The following is a 16,939-nucleotide window of genomic DNA, read 5'->3' as shown; positions in this document are numbered from 1 at the left end:
TCCCTGGTGATGGGGGCAGTGCGTGTCACCGCACCACCAACAGGCACTGAAATAAATGACTGTCACCTTGTCTACAAGGTCTGCCACAGAGACCTGGCTCCATCTGCCCTCAGATGAGAGGACAAAGGCCAATTCCTGTCTGTGTGATCGTGTGCTCACATTAGCACTGAACACAAGTAATAAGGCTGTTTTCACATCAGCATGGCTAATGAGGCCTTTGGATGGGAGCAGGCACACATCCCTGGAAACCAGAACAAACTCTGAGCACTGGCACTGGGCAGCAGCACACAATGGGGACAGACCCTCTCCAACACTCAAGATGGAAACAAACTCATTGTCTCAGGACCAAGATGCAGACTCAGGACTGACCAACCAAAAAGGGAAGAAGGTAAGGTAAGCAAAACTAGGACAGAAATCTGCGCTGTAGGCAGGACAGCTGGAGCCAGTTAGGGAGAACTGCCTCTGGACAACAGTGCCTTTTGCAGTGGGTTCAGAAGGGCAACCGAGCTGGTGACAGGGCTGGAAGGCACAACCTGGGAAGAGAGGCCACAGACTTCAGGCTTGTCTAAGTTGGAGAAGAGGAGGCTGAGGGATACCTCATTGCTCTCTGCAGCTTCCTGAGGAGGGGAAGGTGCCAGTCTCTTCTCTTCGGCATCCAGTGATAGGGCACATGGAAATGGTTCAAAGATGCATCAAAGGAGGTTTATATTGGAGATGAGGAAGCCTCTCTTTACCAGAGGGTGGTCACACCCTGGAATGGGTTTCCTAGAAAGCTGGTCAATGCCCCAGACCTATCAGTGTTTAAGAGGCATTTGGAATATGCCCTTGACAACATGTTTTAACTTCTGGTCAGCCCTGAGTTATTCAGGCAGTTGGACTGGACAATCATAGGTCCCTTCCAACTGAAATAGTCTTGTCTATTCTATACTAAACTTAAAAAAAAAGAGCTGTTCAGGCAGTGGAAAGTGTCAAAAGCAACAGAGGAGGACTGTAGCCAGCTGATCTGAACTAACCAAAGTCATCAAACATGACTGAGTTCCTGTAAAGAGCACATCCCACCTCCCCCTCAGCCAGCAGGGCCACAGTTCAGCCAGAGATCAGGAGGCAAAGGCTGCTGCGTCTGCACTTCCCCTCCGGAGAGCGCCCGCTGCCACTGGGTCCCCAGCGTCACGGATTCAGCCTGGCTTCAGTCTTCCTGCTGCCAAGGACTCACACCTTCTAGAGGAGAAAGTTCCCTCAAGCAGGAATCCCAAAGAAGATTTTGAAGACCGATCCAGTCTGCGCTCTGCTTCCCTTCTGGCTGAGGCTAAAAGGGTAGACATGAAATCTGGAGGCTGCAGTGACCAGTAAGGAGCTGTTCCCACTTCCCAACAGGTGTTGTACAAGTCACATTGTACAAATACACAGCCTTAAATACGTGTCCACATACACCGCTGGACTCACGCTCCCTTTTTTGCTCTGACTACTCTCGCTCCCATCCATATAACCATCAAGCTGTGCCCACCCCAATCCGTGGTTTATATGGGATCCTTTCAGATCCATCTTTCCTGGATAGGCAAAAGTTCATCTCTGCTCTCCAGTTACGTGCTCACCTGCAGCATCCTTCTAATTGAAGAGCCCAAACACACCAAGAAACCTGAACAAGGGGAGCCTTTCATATGCAATCACCCCTCAGGGTATAAACCCACAGGGAACATGCATATTGAGGATTTATTAATTCTGCAGTACTGAGATACATTTCAAAAGCAACAGTTGCCAAGAACATCAGCCTTTTAAACCAACACTTTGAAGCCAAGAGCGATGCCATCATCTCCCAGAACCGAGAGTAGGATCCCAGAAAGTAAAACCTTTTGCTAAAGACACACTAACTTCCCTTAGCCAGGTGCTGCCATCCTGCCCCCTGCCAGCTTTAAGCACATCAGTTAAACCCTTGCTAATACAGTTCACAAAACAGAGGCTTCATTTCTCACCTGGAAACCCCCCACAACAGAAACACGTACCCTGAGGCCACTGAGTACAACCCTAGGCAAATGAGAACAGACCATTACAAGATAATAGAGGATGTGAATGCACAGGCAGTCTTGGGCTGTTTCAGGACTGTACATACTCTTATTCTTCCTTCCCTAACAGGTACAATACCTCAGACTTCCCTGCACCTAAGGGCACACAGAGGTCACATGGGCCAGCTAACATGAGATACAGGGCCTTCCTGTGTTCTCAGTCCAAGATTCAATAGCTGTTTCAAAGCCACACAGTGAAGACAGCACAGACAGAAGAGGCACCAAGAGGAGGAACAGTGTCTTACATATAGTGAATAGGATGTACTGACAGAAATCTGTTGATTTCAAGAATCTATTCCCCTGTTTGTCTGCTTTAACTAAGCTTTTAACAACATCCTATACAGCCAGCAATGCTCTTCAATTTTCCATAAAAATCTGCCATCACCAGACAATTTTACTAAAGAACTTTCTCACACTGTTTTTTTCCTGTTAGAAACCCTTCTTTCTTCCCTAATTTAGTATTATATATATAAAAAAAAAAGTGCCACGGAAAAGAGAGCAGGACAGTCTTTTCTAAACAGAGACCTTGCTAACCAGGGAAAAAAAATTCCTTTGAATGCTGAAACAAAGATGGATTACTGCAAGGGGATATCACCTGTGTGGGATTCAGCCTTGCCCATGAGCCAAACACCTTGAGCACAAACCTATGAGAGGGTCCGTCACATGTGTCCAGTCGATGCAGCACTGCAACTCCAGCTGATAATGAGACTGGATGTAGAGCAGAAGATGCTGGTAAAATCCTATGCCAGCCACCAAGTGAGTCCGGTATGCGCACTCCAGGGTGCTGCGGCTGTGGATGTGCTGGGAGAAGGAAAAGGAGCACGTTAACGCAGTCTGGAGCGCGGCTTAGGCTGGGCACCCAAGCTGCACTGAGAGTGAAGCAAGACAGTGGTAGCTCAGCTGGAACTGGTTTTGCACAGCTCTGTACCTGCTCCTGCTCAACAGTGTTCCCTCTAGTGGTATTTACCAAGGGTCAACATCGGGGAGGAATACTTGCAAAAACAAATAAATAAAATCGAAGTATCCAGTTAGAGCACCTTAAATGCACCCAGACCCCTGGAAAGCCAGCAGGGCTCATAGCATCAGAGAGCACTGAGGACCCTCCAGTGATCAACTCTTGTAAAAACAATTAGCACTGACAAAGCCTCTTAAAACTATTGCTCTACCTGGAGAGATCTATCTTATGAAGAGGGGAACACAAAAAATAAGCAAATTCTGTTGAAATGCCTTCTGCAATGGCAGGTCTCTCAACAGCATGTTAGTGCTTACCTGCCTACTGCCAGACACATAAGACAGCTCCATAGGAATTTGAGAGTGCCCAGCTTCCCACCCTGGGCTCAGATCACAGCTTCTCCAAGCAAATGAAGCTGTAAACTTCACCTCATCCACTGCACAGCCAGAGACCTTCTCATGCCAGAGCCATAGATACCTGCCTTTTTATTTGTTTTAATGAGCTGAATAACTTCATAGTACACCTTTCTCCAGAGCAGTTCTTCTGCTTTTCTTCCATAATCCACTGGATGCAGGAACATCAGCTTCACACACAGCTCCCGCAGCCTGGGACAGAGAGCAGAGCATTCTCAGTGAGCTGCTGCAGCCTCAAACATAGCTGCCACTATAGAAGCACGGAAGCGGAAAACCCCAATCCACTACAATGGCTCAGCCAGGCCATCTGGTGATGGTACAGCCTGGATCACTCCCACACAAGAGCACCTGGAAAAGCCATATACTTAAAACCAGTGCCCACCGGACTCAGATGGCCATCAGTGTCTTCCTGAAGTGCAGTAATGACAAGAATTGGCTTGACAGCTTAAAAAATGATTAAGAAAAATCCTCCTTGCTCAGCAACCCCTAAAAGTGATAGAAGATTTTAGACACGTGTAAGAAATTTCTGCCCCACAGTTTTTATTACAAGGAAGGAATTGGCCAACACAAAGACAATTTATTTGTATCAATGGCACCCAGGAAAGCCTCCAGCCATGGACTGTGCTGCTCAAACACAGGTCTGAAATCCAGCCTCTGCTTCCAAAACCTGGAAGGATCCCAGGTCAACAGGCACACTACAAACCAAATAAGCATTAAAACTGCAGATTCAACAGCTCCACGTGTTGCTTCACACAGATTTTCCCCAGCCAAAAACAAAACACAAGCACACTGCCCAACTTACTTGTTCCTCAAGCTGATGTTCTCTGGCTTGAACACGTCCTGATAAGCTGCCTTATTGCCAAGGATGAGATCCAGCCGGTGCACGGCCTCAACCACTGCCCTGCATGAGAGCACAGAACCAAGAGTTTCAGGACAGCAGGTCACCTGGGATCACTGCAGATCAGAGGTGTCTGCAAAGAACCACACTGGCCTATTTAGTTCCACTGTCAGCCCACTGCCCTGTACCACTACACCACAGTTACTGATCTCCTTTTTGCATTCTACTTGAAGGTGGTTATGGAAAGCAGAAAAAAGCAGAGTTACACACATTATAGGCATTTTGCTGCAGAACAGTGGTTCAGTCACCACTTACTGCTGCCTGCCTGATCACATATGTCAATTATTTCTACAGTTGCAAAATCAGAAATGTCTCTGGCCACATTAGCAACCTCAGTAATTAAACCTGCTATACCTACACTCAGATTAATTTAAATGTCTTAAACGCTGTGATTAAAAAAATTGATTGAATTCTAATAACTACTGTTTTGCTGGGGTAAGTTTTAATGGTGTAAGAATCAAACCTCTACCAATTCCTGTTTCCTTACCAACCTGCCTACGAAAGAAGGCAACACAAGTCTCTCATTTGCCAAAACTTCCCCATCTTCACTACAGGGATTCACTCTGGTTAAACCCCTTAAAGTTCTCTCAGTGACAGATAACAGATATTCAAACCCAGCATAAAAGAGGAAATTTGTTCCAAGGTTTTCTCCCCTGAAAGCCAGCCAAAAGACAGAGTGAGCGACCTCTAAACCTCTGAGCCATGCAAAAAAGTACTTTGGTGAATCATTGCCCAAGACCCTCCTGCTAGAGGAAAAATCCCACACTATGTGTAAATCTCAAGCACTCAAAAGTTTGTAGCTGTGAACAAATCACACCACAATTCTGAATGCTGCAGTGAAATAAACCCAGGGACTTTCAGCACCATTAGTGCTGAACCTACCTCATCAATACCTCAGGAACAGCTCAATAAAGCACAATCAACCGTCAACCCCTCCCACACAAGAGGTCACCTCCAGCCTCCTCCTTTGCTCTGCCTGTATCCAAGGTCACCAAACCCACTCCTGAAGTTAACTTTCCCCAGCTCTTCTTTAAGCAGTACATCTCCCAAGCCACCAGCTACCAAACTCCAGTGGTCCTTGTTCTCCCCCTCAGCTTCAAGTCTACCGCACCCATTGTCATTCCTCCTTTGCTCCAATACCCGTCCCACCGGGGCTGCTGAGCCTGCTGCACCCAAGAGCTGCTGGAGCAAGGAGCTGAAGACAATCACAATGCGCTGCAAACACAAAAGGCAGGACCAGAGCAAATTCCCACCAAGCAGAGCAGTGAGCTGCTGCAGCCAGTCTGCTCCCCCTCCCGAAATCTCCGTCACCTGCAGATCGGGAACTCCCCCACTACGCTCACAGCACCACACAGTGACTGAGCCTGCTACTTCTGCACTGATGGTGGCAAATGGAGCACAGGGCACTCCCAAACCAAAGCCTGGAAGCCCATGTTCTGGGAGGCTGAAACCACCACCACTTCCTTGAAAACTAAAGATATTACTGCAAAGTAACCGACGGTTTCCTATGCCAGCATCTTCCCGGTGAGGCCAATCTCTCTTCACAAACTCACTACACCCAAAGGAACCTCCCTGAAAAAAGCCCCAGGACATTCCGGAGCTCACAAAGAAAATGTCCCATCTCCTGCTGTGCCACAGAAAGCCTCTCACTCAAGGTAAGGAAATCTCACTTGTTTCCAGTAACCACAGAAATTGACAGGAGAAGGGAAGCATGGGGAACAGAAGCATCTCATGCAACGCGCTGGGAGAGCAAAACACCATAGACTTGAACCAACTTCTTCCTGAATAATCATGAAGACGACCATGGAGATAGTAAGAATCACACAAAAAATCCTGTTACATCCTTGACATCCAGTCCCTCCTGCTCACTGCCCTCTTTCTCATACAGCCTGAAGGCCTTTTGCAAACTCTGACAGCTGCGTACCCTCACAGCAAGGAAAGAAGCAAGTAAAATACATTTTAAGGTAACAGGCACTGAGTATGCAGCGTCCAGCCAAGCTCATATTGGGGCTGGGACATTCCAACAAGCCCCCCGGTTTAGTTTCCCCACAAAGCACAGGCAGTGCACATCTCCTTACTGTAACCTGGCACTGCTGTCCTAGCTGTGGCTCTCAAAGTCCCTCCCTCAGCACACCAGGAGCTGACTGGCTTCCTGTGCAAAGGGTGACCAGAGGAAAGGGGAACTGCAGGTTCATTCATTGATTCCCAGAGAGAACTATCCTAAACTACAATTGTTGATTCCTGACATAGGCAGTAAAGCAGCTGTAAACTGACATTCGGTGAGCGCTGAATCTCAGCTGTGCGTGTCCAATACAAGTGCACATGTCCATGACATTCAGTGTAGGAAATGATCCCAGTGGCCTGCCAAACAAGAAGTATGGAAAAGTTTCCTTCTAGGGACAGGCTGAGCAAGGACACTGGAAGGTATTTTACCTTCCCCTCAAGGTGGCCCAGAGGGCATCTGCCATACAACCTAATTTTCTACAACAGCCCTGGATGGGCACATGCACACACTCAGTGTTTCTGCTGTTCTTTCAGGGTTTGTAAAGAAACAGATTTCATGACCGGAGACCAGCAAGGTTGACACACTGGGATGTGGCCCGTGAGCCCTAAGGGAGGCCCCAGCTGAAACATCACCTTGTCTACACAGGTCCCATGGTGCTGCTGGAAGAGAAAGAGGGAGCAGTAAAGCAGAATCTGTGACAGCTGGCCCTCCCAGGATCCCACATCTGAGGTGCTGAGGAAAGAGGACTCGGTGAGGACAAAAGGGACAGGAGCCGGCCTCACTCCAGAAACGTTGGGAAACACCAACACAGGTGCTGTGGACCATGCACTGATGGAAATGCACTTTAGCATCTATACCCTGACTGGCCTGAGACCACAGGTTGAACTTTCCCTAGCAATTAAGAGGACAAATCCTGTCCCAGGACCCATTTTTCTACATGCTGTGCTTTAACATTGCTTTCAGACAGCACATCAGAGCCACAAAGGAGGCACATCAGATGCTAGTCTATTAAAAGAACAAGTACAGCACATGGTGCCAAGCAGGGTGGAAACAGGCCAATACCAAGTCCTCTCGAGCCATACAGACACTGATCTGCCCCCTTTCCTCTGTGCCATTAACAGTCTGGGATGGAGCAGGACAGCGGGGAGAATTATTTGTCCCCTCTGTTTCTTTATTTAGTACATCACTAAGAGCCACAGTGTCTGAGGAGTAAGACATTCCTCAGAGAAAAGACCTGCAGTCATTCATCTCTGCTCTGGCATGTGTCAGCCCACAAATCATACTGTCTGGAACAGGCTCCACACAGGAACAGCAACGCTGAGTCCACAAGCTAATGGTTACCCAGAAACCTATAAAATAAACCTGGTCACCTTATGCTACAACATGCATTGTAAAAGTGGACCCAGGATAATGCAGTTGCCACATTCCAAGGTGAAACCTGGGAACTATCAATCTAGGAAGACTTGGAAAAGGTCAAAGAGTACCCTATGAGCAGCGATGGGCACCCGCATCTCTGAAAGGACACTCCAACAGCCAACATGCTGCCAAGGACCTTGGAGACCTGAGCTCAACTCCCACAAGCTGACACAACGCTGATACCATGGGATCACAGTTTAGAGCTGGGACTGTGACATTCACGCATCTGTGACTCAAAGGCGCCACTTAGTGCAATAGTCATGAGTTCCCAGAGACCACAGTCACCACACAACAGGCTGCTTGGAGGGCAGGAAACTCCCACTTCACGCAACCCCACTTCAGGCTGAAACAGAGAAGAAGTGACAGGAGACTGTTAAGGTGGGAACTTGCTCAGAGAACTGTCAGCTAGAGAGACGGAAATTTGTGGCCACTGCAGGTACTATAAATCCTGCGCTAAAATCACAATGCTTCCTCCCAGCTAAAGAAGAGCTGTCCCTGCAGGAGGGGGGTGGTTCTTCTTGTGCTGTAAAAATGCTCTAGAGCAACCGCATGCCTTATTCTGCTATAAAAATTCAAACAGAAAACAACCCCTCCCTTGCCTGGATGACAATCCCTCATCTGGCCACAGGCCGTTCTCCTGCCGGCTGCAGCAGAACGTGAGGTTCCACTTGTCAGATGAGCTGAGCAGCACCAGGAACGCAAAGCAGAACAGGTCCTGAACCACAACAAGGATGGTTTCAACAAAACATGTTCTGTTTTGCAGGCAGAAGCACAAACATCCTGTACATCCTCTCTGGCCCTGTCCAGCACTCCTTGGGAGGTGGCGGGCACAGCAGTCTACTGCTCCAGCTCAGCCTCCAGCTGACATGGCTGAGACCACTGCAGGTGTCTCAGCGTGGCAGCAGACACAGAGGTGCCCGAGGTGCTCCAGGCAGGACTGTGCAGCCCATACCTCCAGCACACTGAGCCGCTGGGTCCCACTTCTGACTTCGCACCAAGAAAAGCAACCCACTGAACCTCCACAGTGCAGGAACACGCTTGCACTGAGCACATTGTGCAAACAGAAATAACCACCACCCAAACCTGCAGTTACTGGTGGGGATTCCTGGGCACAGATCCTGCCAGTGGCCCCAACAGGAGGCAAAGCCCTGCCCTGCTGTAGAGGAGGGCAGTGAGGTCCCATGAGGTGAAAGGACACAGTCAATGTCACCAAGACAGAAAGAAATGAACCCCCATGTAAAATTTGTCTCTTGTCTCCATCACTTTGCTCATCTTTGAGACCCAGAGTTGCTGCTGGAACTCCTGTGGATCTGTGGTACTAACAGGGAACCTGAGTCAGAAGGGATCAATTTCTGGGCTGCACTCACAAAACAAATCACAAGCGGAGCAGAGACAGCTTGGGGCTGACAGCGTGACACCTCATCCCATGGGACATCTTGTTCTGGGGGTCTGAGCTCACCAAGACCAGCAAGGAGTGCCCCAATCCTGTTCTCTGACGCCATTTCTAATGGACAGTGTGGAAATGTGGGACCAGAGTCCTAGGGAGTGCTTAACTGGAAAGATCTGCAGCTGGAGCAGTCCTGCCCTCCACGCAACAGCAAAGTGCCCAAGCTCACCCTCCTGCTCCTCACATCCTCTTCTCCTGCACTCCTCATGTAACTCCTGCCTACAGCCAAAGCCAGGGACACCTTCTCCACGCCCCCTCTCCCTGGATGACTCTACATCTCACCCTTATCCCATTGTATCCTAACAACTCCTTTCTCGTCAGCCCCCACCATCCTCCCTGAATCCCGCAGAACTCCTATGTCCTGACCCATCGTCCTGGGTGTCCCCTTACCCCTGACCCCCTTCTTACTCTCCCACCTATCTCCTTCCCCCATGTCTCCATTCTCCCATCTTGCCTGGATCTCCCACAGCTCCTTCCTCCACCGTCCCTTGGTCTGACTCATCTGCCCTAGAGCCACCAGACCCCTTTTTCACCAGTGCTGCCCCTCCGTGTGTTGCTTATCCTCTCTGGATCTCATACAACTCCCTTCCCCACATTCCCTTTCCCGGTCTTCCCAAAACCTCCTTCTTCTCCTCTCCCTTTGCACTGCATCTTTTCCCTAGATTTCCCCAACTTCTTCACTTCAATCTTCCCTAAATTCCATCATCTCCTTTCCCCGTCTTCTCTGAACATCCCTCGGATCCCCTTCACCCTCGTTCCCCCCGTCTCCCCTGGATTCAAGAGGTCCCCCCCGCCCCGTTAATCCCTGCTGTTACCTCGATTCCGCCATCTCCTTCCCCAGTCCCCGGAATCCTTCCCTGACAACTGCCCCATCTCCCTTCCTTCCATCTTCCCTAAATCCCCTTCACCTTGGTCGTCTCCAACCTCGCCCAACCTCCCCCGCCCCAATTCCCTTCCCTCCCGTCACCCCCAGTCCCCGCCGGACCCTGCCCAGCCCCATTCTCCCCCTGCTCTCCTCAGGCATCCCCTGTTCCCCTCCCTCCCCAGATCCTTCCCCGTCCCCCTGAGTCACCGCCCGAGCCCTTCCGCGCTGGCCCTCCCCAGCCTAATCTGGAGCCGCCCCGGCTCCTTCCCGACACCAGCTCCCTCCAGTGTCCCCCACCCTCCGCCCCTTCTCGGCCACTCCATCCCCTCTGGCCCCCCTCGCCCCTCTCCTCACCGGTACAGCCGCTTGGTGTGCAGCACCTTGGCCTCCGGCTCGCCGCTCTCGCCGGCGGCCCCGCCACCCTGGCTCATCGCGCCCGCGGCGGGCCCGGCCCGGCCCCGCGGCCCCTCAGCACCGCCCGCGCCGCCGCCGCCGCCGCCCCCGGGCCCGCTCGGCCGCCATGGCTGCCCCCTCGCTGCTCTCGCGAGATTTCCCGCGGCTGCGCCGCGCCGGGCGGGCAGGGCGGCGGCGGGGATGACCTCGCCTCGCGAGAGCGAACTCTCGCCACGCGCCCTCACTTAGTGCTGGCAAACATGGCGGCGGCGGCGGCGTCATCTCGCGAGAGTTCCCCTCGCTCACGCACGCGGCCGCCGTGCCAGCGCTTAGTGCTGGCAAACATGGCGGCGGCGTCAGGCGGCCGGGGCCGAGTCCCGGTGCGGGCCCGGCGGGAGCGGTGGGCCGGGGTCCCCCTGCCCGGATCGAGGGCTTCACCAGAGCCCCCCCCCCCGTGGCTGTGGGGCCAGGAGCGCGGGGAACGGCGCAGGAATCCCTCGGCGCTCTGGGATCCCGCTGTGCCGGGTGTCCCCAGGCATGCGGGCGGGTCCTGTGGGGTCGCGGCTCCCGCAGTGGTGCCTTCGAGCTGAATTATATGTCTTCAGCCTGAGTCTTCTCACCTTTTGTAAACATAACCGTGCCGTCAGATAATATCTGTAACAAAAGTTGTTCAATAAAATAAAAAGACTTCGTATTTCAAGCATTGTGTTAGGTTACGCCACACGAATATTCAATATGTAGGCGGGGAATATGTACTGGATAGACGCGTTTATGTAAATTTTACTGTATAAAAGATGTAGCTTCGTGTTATTCTTGGTGCGGAAGAAAATGAATACAAAAGCTAAATTTTTTTAGCAATATAATATTGAACATTTATTAGTAGAACAAAGGCAAATCACAGCGCTGGGGCACTTGGCAATATTGCCAGAGGCGCCCTCCATTCATTTCACTGTGGGCTTAAGTACTCTCTTAAACTGTTACATATTCATTAAGCCCAGAAAGTAATTTACACTTCACTCAACTTTCCCCCCTGTCCGGTCTCTGCCCATTCCCCCAGCATGCCGCCGCCTCGGTGCTCGGGATCGCTTCAGAACGGAAGGCAGGCAGCCCTCTCCGGTGCCTCCCCAGTCTCCAGCCTCATTTGCAGCTGCCAGTTCCCGTGGGAGGTGTGAGTTCTGACGGGAGAACAGTCTTCCTGGGATGCATGCGGTTTATCTTGTTTCTCTAAGATATCTCGGCTCCTGGCTCTGTAGTTTCTCAGCTCAAAAGACGTTTGTTACCATGTATTTATTAATAAATTTCTTAACATAGTACAACTATTTCCAAGTTACAATTTACCTTAATCTCGTTTCCACTTAACTACATTTTACCTTAACACTATTTTTACATAATACATCATCACTTATACATGTTAAAGACATATTCACTCATTTATCACAGTGCGCTCGATTTGTGGAAAACTCCACCTCGCACCCTCGCAGAATAAACAAGGACTGATTTGTTTGTTTCCTTTCTAAACTGTGCCTGTGTTTAGGGAGCTCTTTAACTCGGCACAGCCAGAAGGGCCCGGGCAGGGAGGGATCCGGGTGGGTCCCCTGCCTGACATGGGGACAGCACGAGGGCTCCCCGTGTCCCCCCCGCCGGCGCTGCCCGGCCCGGGCTGGGACGGGCGCAGGGTCCGCCCGACTGGGCGAGGCTCCGCGCCCGCCCCTCTGCCCGTCCCACCTGAGCTGGTTCGGCAGGTTAGAGGTGCAGAGGCGGCCGGGAGAGTGCCAGAATCCCGCAGGGTCCCGGCAGAGCTGTCCCGCGGCCCCCATGGCCCCGCGCCTCTGCCCGAGTGAGTCCTGCAGCGAGGGGAGGTGGTGCCGCGGGGGAAGCGGGGCTGGGGGCTGGGAGCGGGGCTGGGGTCCGCGATCCGGGCGCTGGAGGTGCGGGAGGCCCAGGAAGCTGTTCAGCCCTACTTCCGTGTGTGGATCTCGGAGGAAGCCCCAAGCGGCTCCGTGCCTCAGTTTCCCCACACCTGTGGCCAGGCCAAGGCTCCTGCTGATGGGGCAGGGATGAATGTGCTGAGAGGAGTGAACTGATCATTGCAGGAGACAGACAGCAGCACCCAGGACGGGCCAAGAGACAGGGTTCCCCTAATGGGTAACAACGTGGGACCTCTGCCTGTACCTCCTGCACCCTATGGAAGGGCACCCAGCAGCCCCTTTTGCCCACCCCACATCAGTCTCAGCTACAAGAGGCAGCAAACCTGGCCGGCTGTAGCCAGGGTTCCTGGAAGTAGACAGGTCACCTCTCCCCAGGGCTTGGCTGGTCCTGGCCCAGGACAGAGCCACAGAGGAGCTGGTTGTATCATCCAGGCTGTGTTCAGCCAGAACCCCCAGGATGTTTGTTCAGTGGGGGAAGCAATCCCCAGGCTGCCCCGTTTTGCAGCCAGACCTGCACCCCCAGGGTTCACCCTGCCTAGGACAGTACCTGATCCCACTGCCAAGGGCCAGAGCACGGGGACACCAGGCACTGCTTTCCCCTCCTAGTGCAAGGACGGGCAGGTGGTGGGGGCTCCAGGGGTGCCAGTTTGCCCCCACTTTGTAACTGGGGCTGTGCACGTGACCCCAGATTTCTCATTTCTGATGTAAATTTTTCTGTCTCCTTTCTCCTGGTCCAGGGTGAAAGCAGGAACTGGAAACAGGACAGGAACTTCATCCCCTCTGAACACCACAAGTGCCCCCAGCTGCATCCCCGGCACTGCAGAACTGGACGCTCTCATGGCTGCTGCGGACCCTGTCCTGCCCTCCGAGGAGGTGGTTTTGCTGGAGCTGGGGAAGGTAGCCCTGGAAACGGTGCCACCAGCCCCAGATGAGCACCTGGGAGACCCTGATGCCACCCTGCCATGGGACCGGTGCCAGCAGAACACCCAGGGCCAGCCGGAGCTCGTGGAGATGAAGAGGCGCTCAAGTCCTGAGGGGGGCCATGAAGACCCAGAGGAAGCTGTTCCCACCTGCCCCACAGTTGAGGCTGAAGATGAGGAGGTCCCCCAGTTACCTGTGATGGCGGCCCACGTCTTTGTGCCCATTGACCCGCAGTGCATCGAGCAGAGCCCCTTCAAGCAGAAGCAGCACCCCACCCCATGGGCCCAGGAGGAGGGCAGGGGGGACCATGTTCCCCCCAGTGACAGACCCAGCAGCCTCCATCACAAGCAGGTCTTCCTCCCCCTCGGCCCCTCGCGCTACCGGGGCCCAGTGGGCTTTGAGGGGCGCATGGTCAAGCCCCCAGCTGAGCAGTCGCGGTGCCCATGTGCCAGGGAGTGTGGCACTGATAACCTCAAGGCCATGGCATCAGTGGCAGGGACCCTGCTCCTCTGCCCTTGCCTCATCTACGGGGCCTACATCTTCTTGCCCTTCGACGCCCCGCTGCTGCCCACCGTCAGCGCCCGCCTGGTCTACACATTGCGCTGCGCCGCCTTTGCCACCTTCCCCGTCGTGCTGGGTGAGCCATGGGCTTGGAGTATGAGCACTTTGCCCCTGCTCTGGGCTGCATTAGCCCTGGGGCTGAGCTCTTTGTGGTTCCGTTGCTCCCACCAGGAACAGCAGATGGAGTTTTTCTCCCCTCCTGGTGCTCCCCAAACCTCACCATGGCTCCTCTGGGCACCCAGTCAGCCCCTCTCTCTCTCCCTCAGGAATGATCGTCAGCGGCATCTCCCGCCTCTGCTCCTCTGCCCTGGAGCCCTTTGGAGAGCTCCACCAGGAGGTGGAGATCCACCGCACTTACGTCTCCCAGTCCATCCACCTCTTCATCCTCTACTTCTTCAACATGGCTGTGCTGGCTACCTACCTCCCACAAGAGCTCCTCAAGCTCATCCCACTGCTCACAGGGCTCTTTGCCATCTCCCGGTAAGTGACTCCTTCACCCTGGGGTGCTGTTGCGCTCTGTGAGCGCCAGCAAACCATCCCTTGGTGCAAACTCCCACTCTGGCAACACCTCACCCAGCTCACCAGAGCCAGGAGGGGTTCTTCATCCTGCATCCCACTTCCTACAGCAGCCATGTCCGGGAAACCCTCACTGGTCAGAACCACTGAGTGCCAGCCCCATAGCACCACCCTTGGCTGAGCCCGCACTCTCTGCCTTCTCCAGGTTGATTTTCTGGATGTCCTACGCCATCGGCCGCTCCTTCCGTGCCTTCGGCTTCAGCATGACCTTCCTGCCGCTCCTGGCCATGCTGCTCTGGAACCTGTATGGCATGTTTGTCCTGGAGCCCGAGAACCTCCTCTCTGTGGCAGCGGCAAAGCCTGAGGGCCACTCCAAGGAGAGCCAAGCCAAACTCCGGCACTGGGGGTGAGGGAGGGCGGGACGTGGGGCGCCTGGACCCTAAGAGCTTGAGTCCTCCTTGATGCCCTGCCACAGGGGTGCTGGCAGATCCAGCTGGGCCCCTGCTCCTTGCATGGCCACAGTGAGGTTTTGCTGGGCCCACAGAACCAGGCTGCAAACCCTCTGCACCAGGAGACTCCTGCTGGAAGGTGAACAGAGCAAGACACCGCCAGCCCTGTTCCCTGGGGATGGGGTGGGATTTGCTTCCCCTCCTGCTAGAGCCAACTTTACCCAATAAAGCCCTTTACCAAGCAGCTCTGTGGCTGGTTTGGGGAGGGTGAGTTAAATTCCGCACAGAATGACTCAGAGCTTCGCCTACAGGATGCAATCATCCAGCCTCAACATTATGTTTCCAAGAGGGAAAAAATGATGTTTCCCCCAGACTGTCCCCCTCCCAACCCTGCATCCTACTCCTGGGTCCCTGCATTGCCAGTCTCACCCTGCTTGTCCCCTCCTCTTCCTCCTGGTGGAGGTTTAGCGCCCAGTTCACAAACCAGTTGGCCAGGCAGGAGGGAGAGAGCCCTCCCCAGGGAGGGATGCAGGGAGAAGCCAGGTTGGGTGACATAGCACCAGGTTTGCCACTGCCCAGGGCTAGGGATGGCCAATCCTCCCCAGGATGGATGCTGAGCCCCTCATTCTGCAGACATGAAGGGGCCCCTGGGAGTCACATGTCTGATGGTCTCAGTTCTCAATCATAACCCAAAGCAGTAAAAAATCCACCCAATCCAGGAAAAGCCACTCCAGGTCCAGATCTGCCAGATGTCTGGCCTGTTCCACCTCCCATCCTGCAATGCTGTATCACAGGAACATCCCACCCAAACCAGAGAACAGGACTCAAGGACCTGGAGGAATGGAATGAAGCTGTGTCAGGGGAGGTGTCTTGGTTTGAAAGACAGATGTCTGCCAAGGAAGGCGGGAACCTCCCTTGGAACACAAAATGTGATCCCCTTCCCCCCAAATTATTACAACTTTGAAATCACAGGGCCTTCAGGGAAAGATAAGGGAAAAGCAGTAGCAGTTCTTTACCAGTATGTGTATGTATAACGAGGCAAACAAACCGCGACGGCCGCAGCAGCAGCAGCACCGCCCCGCCCCCGCTGAACGCTCCCTTCCCGCCCGCGGCGCTCCCCCCTCGCTGCAGCTCCGCTCGCGGCCGCCAGGGGCGCTGGCGATGGCTCCCCGCGCCAGCAGGGGGCGCTGTGCCGCGTGCGCTCCTCCCCGCGGTGATGGCGGCAGGGCCGAGCCCGGGGTCACGGGCGGCCGCGGGCCGTGATTGCCGGCCTACCGCGCAGAGAGGTGCGGGGACATCCCGCGCGGTGGTTCCGGACCCCCCAACTGGACAGGAAACAAAAAAATTAAGCAGACTTGCAGTGCAGGAAAAACGCAGCAGACCGGGATCTCGGAGTCCGACACACAGGAGTGGCCGCGGCAACGCGTCGCGGGCAGAGGGTCCGGCGGGAGCCGGTGCTTTGGCGCCACGCGCGCTGGTGTTATAAACGAGGCTTGGACTTTTCTGGGTTCAATAAAAGTCTGCTCGTTTATTAAAAAGAAAACCAGGAGCGGAGACTCAAGGTAAGCCCAAGTCCCACTTGACAACCCAGAAAAACAAACTGTGCGACACACAAAATATTCCCTTGCCCTCAGGTTCCTCAGGAAGACCGGGGGGCTGGGCCCCGGAGCAGTTCTTATCGTCTCTTTTGATGCTGTGATTGGTGCAGCTCAGATCCTCCCTCTGATGGCTCGTTGCTACGGTTCTCATTGGTATTCAATTCTGTCAGTCTCTGGGGCGTCGAGTGATTGGTTTGCCCCTTAACCAATAATCCTTCAAAGTGTTTATATCATGATTATTGGGTTGTCTTAAGAACATTCTAGAACATTCTCTTCCTTTGTATAGACCCGCTACTTTCCCCCATTGGTGTCCCCATCTAGTGGGTACATGGCAACATTACACCCGTACAATCGCAATAACAATTAACTCATTAACTGCATACCCCCACTCCTCTAACAAGCAACTTTTAACTTCTCAACCAAAAAAACCCCAAACTTTTAACCATTTATTACACTGGTTCTGAGCTCCGAGCGGCCAGGCCGCAGGGCAGACAGCTCCTTCCTCCCCCAAACCCAG

The 16,939-nt window shown here is 53.4% G+C and overlaps 2 protein-coding genes across 3 annotated transcripts in view; one reads left to right on the top strand and one right to left on the bottom strand.

Moving 5' to 3' along the window:
* SMG5 (SMG5 nonsense mediated mRNA decay factor) overlaps positions 1-10,515 on the bottom strand; it is a 30,978-nt gene extending 20,463 nt beyond the window's left edge. Inside the window, exons 1-4 of the mRNA XM_032093562.1 lie at positions 10,411-10,515; positions 4,228-4,326; positions 3,494-3,617; positions 2,705-2,861 (exon numbers count right to left, since the gene is read on the bottom strand). Of these exons, the coding sequence (XP_031949453.1) occupies positions 2,705-2,861; positions 3,494-3,617; positions 4,228-4,326; positions 10,411-10,487 (457 nt within the window). The 5' untranslated portion in view covers positions 10,488-10,515. The remainder of the gene's footprint in view (positions 1-2,704; positions 2,862-3,493; positions 3,618-4,227; positions 4,327-10,410) is intronic.
* A 1,449-nt stretch (positions 10,516-11,964) lies between these two features.
* TMEM79 (transmembrane protein 79) lies at positions 11,965-15,068 on the top strand. 2 transcript variants are annotated; one of them, XM_032093701.1, is made up of 4 exons: positions 11,965-12,286; positions 13,115-13,935; positions 14,126-14,339; positions 14,486-14,674. In XM_032093701.1, exons 1-4 carry the CDS (start codon positions 12,054-12,056, stop codon positions 14,523-14,525), a joined length of 1,308 nt encoding a protein of 435 aa, XP_031949592.1. In that variant the 5' UTR covers positions 11,965-12,053; the 3' UTR covers positions 14,526-14,674. The 2 variants fall into 2 exon arrangements, with proteins under 2 accessions (XP_031949592.1, XP_031949591.1); XM_032093700.1 differs by having other exon boundaries at positions 11,967-12,286; positions 14,581-15,068.
* The last annotated feature ends 1,871 nt before the right edge of the window (positions 15,069-16,939 follow it).

Source organism: Corvus moneduloides, chromosome 29 (genome assembly GCF_009650955.1).
Source record: "Corvus moneduloides isolate bCorMon1 chromosome 29, bCorMon1.pri, whole genome shotgun sequence".
In the NCBI taxonomy this organism is placed as follows: Eukaryota; Metazoa; Chordata; class Aves; order Passeriformes; family Corvidae; genus Corvus; species Corvus moneduloides.
The sequence above is the reverse complement of the archived record's forward strand: the minus strand, read 5'-3'. Positions and strand labels throughout refer to the sequence as shown.

Bases quoted from the DNA above. Each gene is read 5' to 3' on its own strand.
- TMEM79 (XM_032093700.1), top strand. From the start codon at position 12,054: ATGGGGACAGCACGAGGGCTCCCCGTGTCCCCCCCGCCGGCGCTGCCC. The intron at 12,287-13,114 runs GTGAGTCCTGCA...CTCCTGGTCCAG, and splicing joins GGCCCCGCGCCTCTGCCCGA to GGTGAAAGCAGGAACTGGAA. The intron at 14,340-14,580 runs GTAAGTGACTCC...TGCCTTCTCCAG, and splicing joins GGGCTCTTTGCCATCTCCCG to GTTGATTTTCTGGATGTCCT.